At 40.0% G+C, this 18,221-nt stretch overlaps 2 protein-coding genes across 2 annotated transcripts in view; both read left to right on the forward strand.

The window, feature by feature from the left end:
* Positions 1–18,221, forward strand: part of LOC134607868 (bile acid receptor-like) — a 115,550-nt gene that overhangs the window by 90,263 nt on the left and 7,066 nt on the right. The window contains exons 2-6 of the mRNA XM_063450445.1: positions 107–236; positions 6,446–6,808; positions 10,826–10,966; positions 11,370–11,509; positions 16,101–16,202. Coding sequence (XP_063306515.1) covers positions 143–236; positions 6,446–6,808; positions 10,826–10,966; positions 11,370–11,509; positions 16,101–16,202 — 840 coding nt within the window. The 5' untranslated portion in view covers positions 107–142. The remainder of the gene's footprint in view (positions 1–106; positions 237–6,445; positions 6,809–10,825; positions 10,967–11,369; positions 11,510–16,100; positions 16,203–18,221) is intronic.
* On the forward strand, positions 1,112–2,769 carry LOC134600712 (intraflagellar transport protein 81 homolog). Its single transcript, XM_063445099.1, has one exon. It carries the CDS (start codon positions 1,112–1,114, stop codon positions 2,570–2,572), a length of 1,461 nt encoding a protein of 486 aa, XP_063301169.1. The 3' UTR covers positions 2,573–2,769.

Consider the following 18,221-nt stretch of genomic DNA (forward strand, 5'->3'; position numbering starts at 1 on the left):
TCCTTCAATGGGGATGTGAGCGTTAGAACTGGACCATGGAGCAATCGAAGAAGGTTTCCGAGCCTGATGAATCACATGCCAAATTATGTCTTCTATGTCTTTTCAGGATTTTTCTGTAGCCAACTGTGACTAACTGGTTTTGATGAGACAGTGGGAAGAGCTGGAGCAGACTATGGCAAACAGTTATGTAACCGTTTCTGATGCATACTGTGTTGCAGAGCCATTACCTTACTATGGTAAGTCAAACTACCACCAGATACAGTGAAAATGTTTAAATAAATATAGGAAACACAAAGAACAGTGTGATTTTAATTGTACTTTTTTTGCAATTTGTAAATAAAATAGATTGTTGATAGCTTTAAGTCAACATTGAGTATACACTACAAAATACACCACATAGTGTCCAAAAATTCACTAAACTAGCCATTTGTAATGTACAGAACAGTGACACTTTGCTCTTGTGATTGCACATACTGTTTGTTTGAGTGCATGTGTGTTTGTGTAAAATTATACATTGTCACAATGCTTTAGAATTAAGTCATGACAAATTCAGCACACGTGAAGATTTGTTGCAAGCTGTGTATTTGGCCTTCATTTTGGAAGTCCAACTTACCACCAATCACTGTTTACAAAATTAAGGCCAATATACATGGCTCTGCATTAGTTTATGAAATGTGTTAACTAAATTGCTAGAATATATTGTTAAAAAGTAATTTCACGGGGCGGGGCCGGACCGCCGAGCAGGACGGTTGCATGTAAGACCAGCTCCTGAAAACTCAACAAAAAACGAGCATGCGACTGGGATACTAGACATAAAAAACGACCGGCAACGGTGTCCCTCATCGGGTGGAGAGTACCAGACCCAGGGTGAGGCTGGCCAGAAGGGCTTCAGTCCCCTGGAGGAAGAATCCTCACTGGCACAAACGGGGCCTAATCCGGCGGTGAGTGGAGCAGACGGCCGCTGCTCCGCTATCCCGCCCACCGGTACTCAACCAAGGGCCAGACCCGAGACGAAAAGGCCCCGCCCCCCCCCTTCATCTGGACCGGGGGGTGATCCCGGTCCGTATTTTTGAGCTCTGGACGCTGCTGACATTGAGGCATAGCTCTCAAGATGGCGGAGGCCTCAGAAGATGGCGCCAAGCCGGCTACTACCACAGGGGACCGTCATCAAACGACGCTCGCTTGCTTAGCTCACATCAGCCACTCAGACAATCACCCCCTGACCCTGAAACTGGCTGACAGATTGGAACAGGAACAACCCTGCAAACTGAAAGCCGCCTTACCTGACCAGGCCTCACCCAGCACACGCCATCGACGAAACATCACTAAGCGGAAAGTGCGGGAAAATGGCGTCGGAGCTGAAGCCTTTCCCAGCCTGCTCGCAACCCTGCTTAAACACTCGGAGCAAAAGACGGGAATCCTCCTGAAAGACCAGCACGACATCGGTGGGGACCCCACAGAGGACGGCATTAGGTGGAACTCATCCATCGACAGCTCCCACCGGCCGATTCACTGTGAGCCGGTTCAACATGCGGCAGGCAACAGGGCAGCAGGACACTGTACACACGCAAGCAGGCAGTGGGCAGCTATAATTGCACGAAAGAAAGAAACCAAAGCTGAAGAATTGCAGGAGGCAAAAGAAGAGATTGCCAATTTTGAAAAGGAAATTGCACAGAAATTGAACCAAGCTCGTGATATAGATGGCTCTGAAATTTTACGAGGAGATGAGTTTAAACGTTATGTCAGCAAGCTTCGTGGGAAGAGCACTGTGTTTAAGAAAAAACGTCAAGAAATGGCAGAACTGAGTGCAGAATGCGGAGTCCTGCAGAGAACGGAACAAGTTTTGAAGCACCGCCATGACCACATGCAGCAACAGCTGCAAACAATGGAACAAAAAAAGGGTATTTCTGGCTACAGTGACACACAAGAAGAGTTGGAAAGGGTATCTGCCTTAAAAAGTGAGGTGGACGAAAAAAAAGGACGGACTCTTGATGACATGTCTGATATGGTAAAGAAATTGAATTCCATGATTGCAGATAAGAAGACTGCATTAGCACCTGTTATTAAAGAACTGAGACCTCTACGTCAAAAACGTCAGGAACTGACCCAGGAGTATGATGAAAAGAAGGCACAGTATGACAGCTGTGCTGCCGGACTGGAGAGCAATCGTTCCAAGTTAGAGCAGGATGTGCGAAGCTTACAGGAAGAGTGCAGCCAGGCTGAAAGCCAATATCACTACATCAACTTGATTAAAAAGAGCATTGAAATGCAAATCAAGCGCACAGCAGATGAAATGAAAGCGTATGTTTCTCCAGATTCACAGGAAAGAAGGAAGTCAATCAGAGAACAATATACAAGGAATATTGCTGAGCAAGAGAATTTGGGAAAGAAATTACGAGAAACTCAAAAATCTGTTCGAGAAAGCCATGGCCTAAATATGAAACAAGTGAAGATGTGGCGTGATTTTGAGAAACTTATGGAGTGTAAAAAACAGTGCTTTCTGAAGATACAAAACCAGGCATCACTTGGTCAGGTTATTCAAGAGGGAGGAGAAGACAGGCTTATATTATAGGTCATGTGCATTCAGGATAATATGTATGTGGTTTAGATTAATCATTCCAAGGTTTATTATAAATGTTTGTTAAATATTACGTTTATATCTTTTCAGCATTGTGACATGTTTTTTTCCAGTGATCTGTGAACTGTGTTCAGGCCTCATTGCCAGTGGAAGTTAAATCTCAATTAATAATTAAAGTAACTTTGTTTACTATAGGAAAAAAAAAAAAAAAAAAAGTAATTTCACACTAATTATTTTTAAAGACACTGTAAAGTCTAAAGGTATTTGATAGGCAACTGCTTATGCAGGTAGATGTTCTACACCAAGTGATTTGTAGCATCCTTCAACCCTAGCATGCATGTATATGTTACAGTTAAAGTGCAGAAATCAGTTAATGTGCACATTACCGGGCGATCAAAGTTAAAGTGCAGAAAATGATTTTGTTTCTCAAATATTTCTCACATTACCTAGGTAATCTGCAAATTACCTAAATAATCTGCACATTACCTACTAGGCACTCGTTAAAGTGCAAAAAAATCATTCTGTCCTCCATCTCTGAGGGGCTCACAGTTCTGGAGGACACCATGGTGTGCACAGGCTGCTGTTCTGTTCTTGTCTGGACCACATAGTCACATACCTCTTCAAACAGTTATCTTGAACTGGTAAGAAACGAGGAGCCCCCACAACCACAAGAGAGCGAGCGCTTCCTGCACATTATGCAGCAACACCCTGAAATGATCCCAGCAGATGCTCTCCACTGTTCTCAATATCATCCTATATTTGAAGACTGTCGGAATCAGTGGTCCATGAGCAGACCTCTCCTTGGTCTCATTCTCCTCAATGAGAGAAGTATTTCTCGGACTTACGGAGCAGCATTTTTAGTATCCAGCCCCCTCTGAGAAGCAACAAGCCATGCGTCTATGCTTTGAGAATTTGATGCTGGAGGGCATTGAAAGGAACTTGCTCACAAAAAGAATCGAGACACGTTCACACAGAATCTATCTGCCTTCAGACGAGAAGTGAACGACTCTGCAGAGACTGCACTGAAAGGGTGAAACAGGTTCTGTGAGGACGTTTTTGTAATAAATAATTTCCTCTTTTACCGAGGGAAAGAAACAAACTTTAGCACTGAAAGGGTGAAACAGGTTCTGCAAGGACATTTTTTGTAATAAATAATTCCTCTTTTACCAAGGGAAAGAAACAAACATTTTGCACTTTAACTATACGGAAGCAGTTAATATGCACATTACCTAGGTAAAGTGCGGAAAACTCTTGATTCCGCACTTTAACTGAGCAAATCAGTTAATCTGCAGATTAACTAGGTAATGTGCACATTAACTGATTTCTCACTTTAACTGTAACATATACAACAGTTATTTGGTGGCAAGGATGCTAGGAACCAAGTATCCATGATGCCGGATGAGAAAGAAATCTCCAGATAAATATTTTAATCTTTTCATTTCAACAATCCATTGTATGAGCGAGCAGTACTGTGATTGACAGTTTCACTTTGTGTTAGGGTCAGATCAATATTAGAAAATGTATTATACTTACTTTTCATATACGAGGCCTGTTCAGAAAAAGCCCAGCCATTGTTAATATAACAAGAACCGTTTGTGCAACATCAATATAACCTGAAAGCCAATTAGAGTGGACTGGAATGCACAAACGTGAACAGTGTTGACTTCACTGTACTAGTCAGCGGGGGAGCTAGATGCCATTGAGTGAGCATGTGTACTGCGTGGCCGTTGCATTCAAAATGGCTGGGCTAGTAGAGTAATGAATCTATATCAAACTTTGCGATAAGCTTAAATATATCTCTGCGGAAACTATTTGGATGATTCAGAAGGCTTTCGGAGATGATGCAATGAGTGCAGCGCAAATAAAAGTGTAGCACAAACGCTTCAAAGATGGTTGAGAGTTTGTTGAAAGTGATCCACACTTTCCAAAAGCTAAAATCTCCTTTGAAAGGGAAGAGATTTCAGACCGTCGATGAGATTCAGGTAAATATGACGAGGCAGGTGATGGTGATTCCAACAAAGGATTTTGCAGAGTGTTTTGAACATTGGAAGAGACGCTGAGAGAACTGTGTGAAGTCCCAAGGTGCCTTCTTTGAAGGTCTCTGTGGCGTCATTTGTCCTATGTACAACGTTTCTTGTATCTTGTATCTTATTTCAAGAAATGTCTCTATTTTTTCTTTCAATCAAAGAGTAATACAAAATCCAAATGTAGCAAAAATTACAATAAATAATAACATTTGTGTCTACTACAGAACAATGAATGTTTCAAACCAAACACATAGACAAATATTCTATGCAATGTAGATATAATGTAGTTATCCATGTGAAAAAGAAAATGCATATTTTAAAGACAGATAAAAAGAAACCAGGCCATGTGTGGTCTGGTGAATATCAGAATCTGTGTTCAAAGTTCATAAAATATTAAATCAGCTGGCTAAAAAATGTGAGCTGTCCTTTCTCAGTCCAATTTGTAGCCAAGCTCTTACAGAGGAAAATGTTGGGTAAAAAAAAAAAGTTTATGGGAAATCTATGGAGAGGCACTTCAATAATGCTTGTATATTTAAAAGACCACTAAAGTCACCCAGACCACTTCAGATCAATGAAGTAAAAAATGTCAGGTTTGTAAATGCTACAATTCAGGGTTAAACAAACCTCTAGTGATTGTCTTCATGACAGCCACTGGAGGTGCCTTCTCTACAACGAGAGTTTCACTTGGTCATGTGATGTTCATGTCATCAAATGCAGCTCATAAGGAAGCATTGGATTCAAGTCATTTTTATTAATGGGGAGCCAATGATTGGTTTAAAGTGTCAGATCACCACTCTAAGCCAATCAGTGGTGCCCCTGCCCGGCGGCAGTCTGTGGCTTCCATTAGCTGATTTTCTGAAAGTGGATGTAGACGGGGACAGCAAGTAACAGTGCTGGAGAGACAACTTTGGCATTGAACCGTTGGTGAATTGTTTAACCACCAAAGGTAAGGAAACACCAGGGACCTCCTTTGATGAAGTTGATGTGTTACCGTGATTGTTCCTTTAAAATGTTATATGTGCTTTATAAGCATTGTAAAACCACATGGGCAGAAACATTTCTTCTTAGCGCAGACATCTTACAGGGAAGCTCTGCATCCCTTGCATAGATCATACTGCAAGTTCCTGTATGTATGAATGGCATATGTATTCTGTACAAGAGCACACTATCTTGTACAGATTCCCTCACAGGGTTTTTTGAGCTTCTATATAAACTAATAGACGCTTAATTGAGGCATTTATTAGCTTGTTCAGTGTTTTAATTAAAGTATTTTTATGAAAGAACCTACTACCAAATTACATATATCCCACAAACCCCTGCTGAATGCTTTCCTGAGAACACTGGTAAAAAAAAGTGTAATCCTGTACAGGCTACAGATTTGCAGCATCAAATGGAATTTGGAGGTAACATGTTTTTTCTTTCTGTAATGACATCATGAAATGATAAGGGAAACGATAAGAGAATCAATGTAATCCTTGATAAAGCTTGCAAATGTGAAATTTTAAAGTTGTGCAATATTTTTTTTTTACTTTTAGTTATGTTTTTTTTCAGATGTGGGACATTCATTCCATTGTTATCTTAACATAAATATTGTGATTTGATAATGGAACTGCAAAATACATCAAACCCCTAAAATAATTGGGTAACTGGAACCAAGGGTTCCATATGCACATGCAAACAAGCATACACTCACACAATGATAGATACTACGGCTGGCAATTAGACAAATATTTATGGTGGGGGGTTAATTAAATCTTCACAGGAGCAAAGGGGATATATTACCACATCTCAGAACTCTTGTTTGTTTTCAGCTTATCTTTTTTTTTTCCTTGAATCCTAGATGTCCTGCCAGAGCACATTAATTATCAACTTCCAGATTCAGACTTTCAGACGACCCCTTTCTGTCAGTATACAAATGTGCAGTATTCACCAGTGTTGCAATCACCATCGTCACAGTGCCACTACAACACATACAGCCTGGAGACTGCATACGGTGATGGACAGTATGTACTTAGCACATGTGAAATGAGTAAACCTTCATCTGTGATCTCTTATGGTTCAGAGGAGGTGTATCCAACAATAAAAAGGCCGAGAATTAGTCACACTAACATACGGATGAAAGGACATGAAGAGCTTTGTGTGGTATGCGGAGATAAGGCATCTGGATACCATTACAATGCACTCACCTGTGAAGGGTGCAAAGGTGAGGAAATGGATGGCCTCTTCATGCAATGAGAAAATAAGTTTACGTTGAAATTTACAAATTATCTATTACCAATTATTTAGTACAAGCTCAGATTTCTAAACCATATTGATTAGACAAAAAGGTAAATTTTGTATATATATATATGTATATATATATATGTATATATATATATATATATATATATATATATATATATATATATATATAAATATTTGTCATAGTCTCACATTTTCCCCTACCCAAGAGTCTCGGACCCTGTTGTTGACGTTGGCAATGCAGAGGCAATAGGTAATCAGCATTGTGTAATATGACTACCTGACAAGGACAAAAGTGGGACAAGGTTCTATAAAGTCTGTGGAAACATAAGAGCGCATATAAATATACCTTCCCGCAAGACTGGCAAGATAAGAATTTGGGACTGGTTTTTTTACCCAGTTGGGATAATCAGGTTGTGTAACATTGACCGGAGGGCATGGTTTACATGCTCATCATGCTAACAGGAAGCGCACAGGCTAGCCCCACATAGGGCTGCTCATGTGCAAAGTATTGTGTATGTTTTGCATATTTTTCAGATTTTCTAAATTAAGCCCTGCGCTCAATCTCCCATTACTCCTTGACAGCAGCAATGATTTTAGTACACATCAGTCCCAGTACATACAATAAAAAACCAAGGAAAAAAGTTACTTGCACAATTTTCCAAATCCCTATGCACATTTAAATAGCTGTAGGTTTTTTAGCATAAGTCCAATGGCCATTTAAGTATAAGCTCACCTGCCATGTCAAGGCAAAACCTCTTAGGTGAGTCCTATATTAATCATTGTTGTTGCCCCAGGAGTAGTGGAAGTTTGAGCACAGGACGTAATTTTGTATGTTTGTAGCTATGTTACAGTGCTGCTTTAATAGGGAACACATGGGGTTTGCAGTAGCACTGTAACATAGCTACAAACATGTCACGCCGTACATACTTTTTCCCAATCGCGTCCTATTTCCTACTCTGTCTTTCTTTTTTAATTTTCCAGCTATTTCTAACTAAAAAAGCGTAAGATAAAGTATGGACTACGTTGTCTTGTGTATTTTTTCCTATGTCTGACTTTCTTAGATACAAGGAGGAAGCTTAAGTAAGCTCCACTTTCTGTGTCTAGGAAAGTTATACCAATAATACTCACCTTTCCTCTGTATTCTCGCATTGCAATGTAGACTTTGGCGCTGCCGAAATGATTGTTTTGTCCGATCCGAATTTCGACAGTTTGTCCATTCGTTTTCGGACTAAATTCAGTCATTACTTTAGTTTGGAATTTCATTTGAAATCCGTTTAGTAGATAACTCTCTAAATCGGTACCCCTGCGATTAGGGGCTCTTAAACTAAATGGGGGACCTATTGTCCCCCCTCCCTATCCCCAACCCATTGTCAGCTGGTGGGCCCAAAATTAGAATGGGGGGGGGGACTTATTTCCCCCCCTAGCTCCCAACCATTGGTGCCACATGGGGTATAATTGGAAAAATTATTCCCCCCCCCCCCCCCCCCCCCCCCAGTAACTAGGGGTCCCCTAGTCCCTAGTAATAGTGAGCTGGGGGGTGGCAAAAAACAAAATATCTGAAAAATAAAAAATTAACACTTACCAATAGATATCTTCTTTTATATTTTCATCTTCTTTTTTTGGCCCCAAATACGACCAAATAAAAATCGTCAAATTCGCGATAAACTATTAAAAAATAAAAAAGAACCCAATTGCGAAAAACAAAAAGCAGAAAAAAAATCCCAACGGAAAAAAAAACATTCCATCTTCCCCCTGCGAGACAGACTGAGCTTGAAGGGCGGGGAACGTCTTATAAAGCCCTTCCACGCCACGTGAGTTGACTCAAAGTGCTCTGATTGGTTGGCCTAGCTGTTTTATCAGGCATAGACAATAGGTTACAATAGGTTACTCCCCTCCCCCATTATCATTTAAGGCCCCCACCTGCCAGCATCAGATTTCCCCCATAGGAAAGCATTGATTCAATTCTTTCATATGAGGAGGTCTAATGTGCATGCATTGTCTATTGTCATGCCTTATAAAACAGCTAAACCAACCAATCAGAGCAATCTGAGTCAACTCATGTGGCGTGGGATGTCGGAGCATCAGGTGAGTAAATGAAAGGTTTATAACCCTTTATTCACATCAGTGGAGGGGGGGTATGAGTAAGGCAGAGGAAGCTATAGTTTTATTCCTGGCAATTCCTGGTATCCCTTTAAATTGTATTTAGAGATCAGTAAATGGACAGATGAAATACGATTTAATAAACTTTTAGAAAAGTCACAAACTTCTGATATTTCTATACACTAAAGATTCTATATAAAATCTCTGCTTCTTTCTTTTTTTAATAAAAACATTTTTTATCTACAAAAAATATTTATTAAAAATCTATATTGAGCTTTTCAAATTTTCATTTGATCTCTATTTTAACCAATTCACAAAAATGATCTTCTCCAGCTTTGCTATTTTTTTATATATCGCCCTAAAACAAAGAGAGGGATCACATTCTGTTTATTAGAAAAATGTGCAGACACTGTTTATTATATCTCCTTTATATTTGGTATACACTGGGTGCATTGTTTATTCTCTGTATATTGTATATATGTATTTTTGAGTGACTGGGGAGTACGTGTTACAATGTGTAAAGTAGCATATTTGTTTGGTTACACTAAATATACTTTTATTCATTTTTTATGATTAAAATGCAACCTGTTCTATAATGTAAATAATAAAAGGTAATTTTTATAGCTTATTTGTGGAATAGAATTACAAGTAAGATGATATAAACTAAATGACCCCGTTTGTCTGACAAATGTAAAGAAGAGTGCATGCTTTTATGTTGTCTCCTTTTTATCCAGGATAACAAGCCTCTGGTTGTTAAGGGTTTGTGTCAAAACTGACATGACATGACACAATCACCAAGAATATCTAAAGTAAGATTCAAAGCACCACAACCACTACAGCCCGCTGTGGTCGTTATGGTGCCAGGAGTGAATTGTCAAATCGCTTGCCTGTCTATCTTGGAAGGGCGCCAGGGCACTCCTGGCACCACAACCACTAGAATGCAGAAAGTTGCTGTAATGTCGGGAGATAAAAATTGTGTATGTTCTTACATACAAGTGGAGCTGTTTTTTGTTTTTTAATATTTTTTATTTATTATATATTTGAATGCACTCCTTATATAATGCATTAGGAATAAAGGGTAAAACACAGTCTGGATTATCAATTTTAGTGAGTGAGAAACATTTGTGCCAGTCTAAATAGATTTAAAAATAGGCTTGAAATGAATCAGGTACCTTCTTGCAAAGGTCTTCCACAACAGATCCCACATGATACTTCCTACTTTCCAATTTGTTAGAGGGCCTGGCCTTTTCCTGTCAGAAATTATTCAAAAAAATTGACCTAGCTGCTAGAATTTGAGAGGGGATAGAGTCCCCTAATATCTTATGGGTAAACCCACCGTTTACGTACCACATACCATGAGAACATTTCATATGGGAAGAGACTCTCGGGTTGCAGAGAGCAATTGTCTTCCCTTTTCTTGATAGCCTTTCCATCTATTTCATCCCTCCCTCTTAGTCTGTCTACATACTCCTCATCTTTCCAGTTCTCTCCCTCATTTTTAATTGGGTAGATTACCCATGCTTTCTTTGTTATTATGAAAAAAATGGAACAGGACTGGAAGTTTGATTGCTATTCTGTCAAGGAATTGCACCTGTAATTGTAACTTACCTGTGTAGTGATCTGGTTACCATCTTCTGCAAATAAAAAAAAATGGGCTTGAATAAAGTTCACTTACAGACATTTATGGCTTTCATGCCACTGACAATAAATCCTCTTCAGTTCTGACAGACTTGGAAAGCTGTCTAACTTGCTGAAGTCAGTCCTATAATGTGCTCTTTTGATTTTTCAATTAGTTTTGGCAATTTTGTAGGCCAACTGGAATTTTTGAATGCTTACAATTTTTACTTTGTATACTAAAAGCAAGCTGTTATTTTAGGTTTCTTCCGTCGCAGTATTACCAAGAATGCTGTGTATAGATGCAAAAATGGTGGGCATTGCGAGATGGACATGTATATGCGACGGAAATGTCAGGAATGTCGTCTGAAAAAGTGCAAGGCTGTAGGCATGCTAGCAGAATGTAAGTCAGTAGTACTAATTATTCCTATTACTGTAAGGTGGTAATGGACATGCTGTCAACAGTCAAATCACCATCATTAAGCAAATTATTATATGTCTGAAAGACTGACAGCAGTGAAGAATATCAAACATTCTTAATTATGGTTATTCACAATAGTGTGAGTTTTCCAATATTCAAAGTGCATTTCTACATTTAGGCCAAAATACCTAGATTGGCAGAAATCTCTATTTAGCAATGTTTTCTATTTGGCTATTCTGGCCTACAATTTGACATTCTTTTCGAATTTCTGACAATTCACATATTGCATAGTAGTACATATAGTATGGATTTATGGAATTTGAAAAATGTTTCCCTTTAACATAGGTTTGTATTTTTCTGTATGTATTTTGTTTTATTATGCTAGGCTTGTTAACTGAAGTACAATGCAAGTCAAAGAGGCTTCGAAAAAATTGCAAGCAAAACAGCTCCATCTTTTGCAATGTAAAGCTGGAAGATGATGGAAGTGATAGCAGACACGTGTCATCAACTACAAAGCCAAGCAAAGTAAGAAACCACAGCTATGATGTGCACAGATTCTAAATTGTAATGGCCCTTTTTTGATATCACAAACCATAATGTATAAAATATGAAGAACATCTAATGTTGCAAATGAATAAGATTGACAAATTAAATATATGATGGTTTATTTCCAGGGGGATTCCCCCACTCATTTAATTAGTTACACGAGAGGGCTAACTAAAACAAGATGCTAAATTAAATGCATTAATTTTGAAGCTGTGCCCTGAATAATTCTATGGGATATTTAGTCAAACAATTGCGAGTAGTTTAATGAAAAGATACATTGATTACCACACAGGCTCTCTTACAGGTGGTCCCAACAATCCCTGCTACTAAATGTGTAGATGTGAATAATCTGACATTAGAGGGTACATGTTACAAATGATCACAGCCAATAAAGCAATTCTGCTATAAAAAAAAAAAAAAAAGTGCAATGACCCAATACACCGTCCTACTTGAAGATGTGTTTTGTTCTGAAAACAAACAGACTAGAATCTCTGATACCTAACCTAGCTCGAGCAGATCAGAAGGCAATCTAAACATAACACATTCAGGAACTTTAATCACTTCCCTCCCAATAACTGCATGCACATGTTAGCATTTTAACATTGAAAAAAACAAACATTATCTTTCTGTTTGCATTACTGAAGAGAAACAAGTATATCTGATAGTGATTTACTCTGTCTGCATCTCTTAAGGGAGACTGTAATTGGAACACTGGAATCAGGACATTGAGTGGGCCTTTGAAGGGTGGTATCACCAATGACACACATTGCATCACTGGTGATGTCCCTAAATGGGTGAGCCTGTCTGAAAAGTAGACAGGTACTCTCGCTGAAGGGGCGTGTCAGCCTGGCATCAAGCATGTCAGGCTCCAAACTAGATTCATGTCTGCCCCCTGCATAGAGGACAATGCAGGAAGAACTGCTAAAGTGCCCACTCCACAGCCTGAGCGTATCTAATGATAATGATGACGCTGTGCTGCCTGGGGACAGTGTGGAACACCAGGAAACTAAATCAGGAGAGGACCTCAAAGTCTGGACTGTGCCGCTGAAAACAAGATAGTTGGGTGCCACGCATTCTCTTTCTTCTCCCAAACTCTAGAACTATGTAGGTCAAATTTCATGGCTGCACTCTGTTAGCCTGTGAGGGGAAGTGTGAGAATTATGAGCACACTACAGGTATTTTAAGATAATGACAAACCTCAGCTCTTTTGCTGTCAACTGTTGTCCAAAAAGCATTTGCTAAAGTCGAGTGGGGGTTTATGATGGATACCTTGCAGTCAATTACATATAGTCCTAAAGTTTAGAAATTAGATATTGAAAAATCCTAAATAGTGAAAGTGAAAATGTTTCATATCGGTATCGGTCAGCATGGGTTTCCATTTCTGAAAGATATTTTTTCCTATAAGCATACATTTTATACTTTCGTGATTAAAGGGAAACTGCAGTGCTAGGAAAACAAAGTTGTGGTGGAGTTAACTCTGCAAGATAATTATTGCAGTTCCTCAATATCTGCAATAATCACAATGCAACGGTTAAGGGGACAGTGACAGTGCACCTAGAGCATTTCAATGTCAGTGAGCGTGTGTGTGTCTGTCAGTGAATGTGTGTCTGCCTGCCTGTGAGTGTGTGTGTGTCAGTCAGTGAGTGTGTGTGTCTGTCACGGTTTCTCTGTGTGTGTGTGTGTCATTGAGAGTGAGTGACAGTGTGTCTGTCAGCAAGGACAGCCTTTGGGGTGTGAAAGCTGTGCGGTCACGCAGGGCGCTATGACAACAGAGGCACCCGCCGACCAACACACCTCGCAAGTTGGGGACACCAACATATTAAATTAAAACGATTCTCTGGTGGTCCACTGGTGTGCATCAGCAGTAAATGCAGTCAGATCATATCCTCTCCCTCGTGGTTCCGGCGCTCAGTTAGTGAGTCAGAGCACAGGTTCAGAGATTCTCTGTCTGTGCTCTGACAAATTGAAAGCCGGAGCCCAGAAGTAGTAGAAGTTTGAGCTTAAAGGACCACTCTAGGCACCCAGACCACTTCAGCTTAATGAAGTGGTCTGGGTGCCAGGTCCCTCTAGGATTAACCCTTTTTTTAATAAACATAGCAGTTTCAGAGAAACTGCTATGTTTATAAATGGGTTAATCCAGCCTCCAAATCCTCTAGTGGCTGTCTCACTGACAGCCGCTAGAGGCGCTTGCGTGATTCTCACTGTGAAAATCACAGTGAGAGCATGCAAGCGTCCATAGGAAAGCATTGTGAATGCTTTCCTATGAGACCGGCTGAATGCACGCGCAGCTCTTGCCGCGCATGCGCATTCAGCCGAAAGGGAGGATCGGAGGCGGAGAGCTCCCCGCCGGCGCTGGAATAAAGGTAAGTTTTAACCCTTTACTCTGCATCCAGCCCAGCGGGAGGGGGTCCCTGAGGGTGGGGGCACCCTTAGGGCACTATAGTGCCAGGAAAACGAGTATGTTTTCCTGGCACTATAGTGGTCCTTTAAGGATTAATTTTATATAACTGTTAGAAAATCTATCTAAAATATTTATCCACATAAGTCAACATTAAAGTCTGTAAGGGTTTTTTACTTTAGTGAGAATTCCAAGTGAATTTAACATTTAAATGTAAAAATGGTCTCAGTCAGCTGTGATTCACGTTTAGCTACTTTAGCCTTAAATTGGAAATCCACTTGGAATTTATCTTCTGTTTATAACGATTTATGGGAATTTATGTAACTTTGGAAAGTTTTGAATCATTGTAAAAAGTTTTTTTAAATTGAGGACCATCTTCCTTAAAATTGCAAAACCATCACCAATCACCTATGGAGCATCTGCAGCATGCAACCATCCAGCATGCCGGTGAGATTCCATTTCCATTTTAGAACCTTTTTACATATTACACTACTATTATACCACTATCTTATATGCCACATTTTGGAGGAATTGTCATGTTTATGCTTGTGTCAAGCAGTATACTTGGAGCTAAACAAAATTCTATAAAGAACTGGAAAAAAAGGTTAGAATATTAATATATTTATCTAGGCATGATAAATTTAGTAGGTAAAAAAAAAAAAAATATATATATATATATATATATATATACCGTATTTATCGGCGTATAACACGCACTTTTTCTCCCTGAAAATAGGGAGAAAATCATGGGTGCGTGTTATATGCTGATATCCCACATTTACTTACCTGTCTTGAAGCGTGGGCCGGCTTCACAGCGCGCACCGCGGAACTGGAACTTAAATTTCAGGTTCCGGTTTCCAGCGGGACTGAAAGGAAGTGTGCACACTATTGTGTGCACACTATTGTGTGCACACTTCCTTTCAGTCCCGCCGGTACTGGAACTTAAATTTCAGGTTCCGGTTTCCGGCGGGACTGAAAGGAAGTGTGCACACTATTGTGTGCACACTATTGTGTGCACACTTCCTTTCAGTCCCGCCGGAAACCGGAACCTGAAATTTAAGTTCCAGTTCCGCGGTGCGCGCTGTGAAGCCGGCCCACGCTTCAAGACAGGTAAGTAAATATGGGACAGAGGGAAAGTGCACTAGGGGACACCATGGGGGGGGGGGGGGGGGGGGGCACACTATGGGGGTGGAGAATAGTATGGGAGGGGGGGCACACTATGGGGGGTGGAGAATAGTATGGGAGGGGGAAGAATACTATGGAAAGGGGGGGATACTATGGGAGGGGGGGGAGAATACTATGGAAAGGGGGGGACACTATGGGAGGGGGTGGAGAATACTATGGGGGGGGGAAATACTATGGGAGGGGGGAGAGAATACTATGGGAGGGGGGGTATATTACTATGGAAAGGGGGGGGGAACACTATGGGATGAGGGGGGGGAATACTATGGGAGGGGTGGAAATTTCCTGGAATTTCCTTCTGGAAATGAGGTGCGTGTTATACGCCGGGGCGTGTTATACGCCGATAAATACGGTATATATATAATGACTAACAGCTAAAACTCCCTTAAAGCAGCTCTGGTACTATAATGTAATTTCTGAGTATTTTATAAAGATAAAATCTGTAGGATATACTTTTATTGATTGCAATTAAATGACAATAAAATTCAAAAGCAATTAAAATATATTATAAGACAAAGTAAAGACTACTTTGTCTTATGGCCATTCTCAAATTTTGTCAATTCCCACAGTTACTGCTAGGAGCGCCTGTGGGAAACCGTTGAGAAATCTGCCCCACTTCCAGGCTATTGGCCCTGCTTGGGAACACTTCCTAAATGACTGTGGCTTTATTTCCTGTGCACTGGCATCAGCAAGAAATGATACCCAACACACCATTTCTATATTACTTGGTAAAGCATGAACCACGCTTTCCAAATAAATGTTACATTAACGAGAGTCTATGCCTTGTATTTAATGTAGGGTACCTGAAGGAGCACACAATGCCTAGAACTGATTGACCAACCATAACTTTAAATGATTCGCTCTAACACAATTCACAGTTGATTTTATGCAATTTCATTAGAGTATCAGATGAGAGATACACTTTAAAAACACATTTAATTAGATATGTATTTTATCAACTTACGTTCAGTTTCTTCATATTTTCATCAGGTTACCCGACTAGAACTCACAGCTGAAGAATGCAAACTGATTGATCATATAGTAGCTGCTCACCAAAAATATGGCCTTCCTATGAATGAACAAAAGCTATTTGTAAGTTTTAGGTTAAGTAATGTCTAAAAATTATAATTGATTGCTTGTTGTGTTTCTAATTCTGATCACTGTACTTTATTGTATTAAACTGTAAATGAAGAAAACTATCAAGGAAATTAAAGAAGAAGTTTAACGTTAAAAATAATCTACACTAAAAAAGAAACACTCTAAATATATTTACAGAGCCCCATAAAAAAAGTTTAGAAAAGTCATGAAACTTACCTCTAATCTAGCTCCAAGAAACTTTTCTTCGAGGCCTGATCTGCCCATGATGAGATCATCAACCCCGATGATCTCTGGTCCAACCAGATACTTAACATCAAAGAGCAGTGAGTACCTATGGTGCATGTGTGGCAATCCATCAATCCAATGCTTCACACAAACATGGAAATCAGTGCTTCTCTATGAGAAACATTAGCTGCTTTTAGTGTGTGTGATGAAACTTTAGAATGAGACTTTCTAAAATCAAAGATCTTGTTGAAGAGCCTCAAATGGTTGACACTGGCAGTCACCGGATATGTGTTTTTCGACAAATGTAAATACAGGGAGTGCAGAATTATTAGGCAAATGAGTATTTTGACCACATCATCCTCTTTATGCATGTTGTCTTACTCCAAGCTGTATAGGCTTGAAAGCCTACTACCAATTAAGCATATTAGGTGATGTGCATCTCTGTAATGAGAAGGGGTGTGGTCTAATGACATCAACACCCTATATCAGGTGTGCATAATTATTAGGCAACTTCCTTTCCTTTGGCAAAATGGGTCAAAAGAAGGACTTGACAGGCTCAGAAAAGTCAAAAATAGTGAGATATCTTGCAGAGGGATGCAGCACTCTTAAAATTGCAAAGCTTCTGAAGCGTGATCATCGAACAATCAAGCGTTTCATTCAAAATAGTCAACAGGGTCGCAAGAAGCGTGTGGAAAAACCAAGGCGCAAAATAACTGCCCATGAACTGAGAAAAGTCAAGCGTGCAGCTGCCAAGATGCCACTTGCCACCAGTTTGGCCATATTTCAGAGCTGCAACATCACTGGAGTGCCCAAAAGCACAAGGTGTGCAATACTCAGAGACATGGCCAAGGTAAGAAAGGCTGAAAGACGACCACCACTGAACAAGACACACAAGCTGAAACGTTAAGACTGGGCCAAGAAATATCTCAAGACTGATTTTTCTAAGGTTTTATGGACTGACGAAATGAGAGTGAGTCTTGATGGGCCAGATGGATGGGCCCGTGGCTGGATTGGTAAAGGGCAGAGAGCTCCAGTCCGACTCAGACGCCAGCAAGGTGGAGGTGGAGTACTGGTTTGGGCTGGTATCATCAAAGATGAGCTTGTGGGGCCTTTTCGGGTTGAGGATGGAGTCTCAAGCAACTCCCAGTCCTACTGCCAGTTTCTGTAAGACACCTTCTTCAAGCAGTGGTACAGGAAGAAGTCTGCATCCCTCAAGAAAAACATGATTTTCATGCAGGACAATGCTCCATCACACGCGTCCAAGTACTCCACAGCATGGCTGTCAAGAAAGGGTATAAAAGAAGAAAATCTAATGACATGGCCTACTTGTTCACCTGATCTGAACCCCATTGAGAACCTGTGGTCCATCATCAAATGTGAGATTTACAAGGAGGGAAAACAGTACACCTCTCTGAACAGTGTCTGGGAGGCTGTGGTTGCTTCTGCACGCAATGTTGATGGTGAACAGATCAAAACACTGACAGAATCCATGGATGGCAGGCTTTTGAGTGTCCTTGCAAAGAAAGGTTGCTATATTGGTCACTGATTTGTTTTTGTTTTGTTTTTGAATGTCAGAAATGAATATTTGTGAATGTTGAGATGTTATATTGGTTTCACTGGTAAAAATAAATAATTGAAATGGGTATATATTTGTTTTTTTGTTAAGTTGCCTAATAATTATGCACAGTAATAGTCACCTGCACACACAGATATCCCCCTAAAATAGCTAAAACTAAAAACAAACTAAAAACTACTTCCAAAAATATTCAGCTTTGATATTAATGAGTT

The sequence above is a fragment of the Pelobates fuscus genome, chromosome 1 (genome assembly GCF_036172605.1).
Source record: "Pelobates fuscus isolate aPelFus1 chromosome 1, aPelFus1.pri, whole genome shotgun sequence".
Classification (NCBI taxonomy): domain Eukaryota; kingdom Metazoa; phylum Chordata; class Amphibia; order Anura; family Pelobatidae; genus Pelobates; species Pelobates fuscus.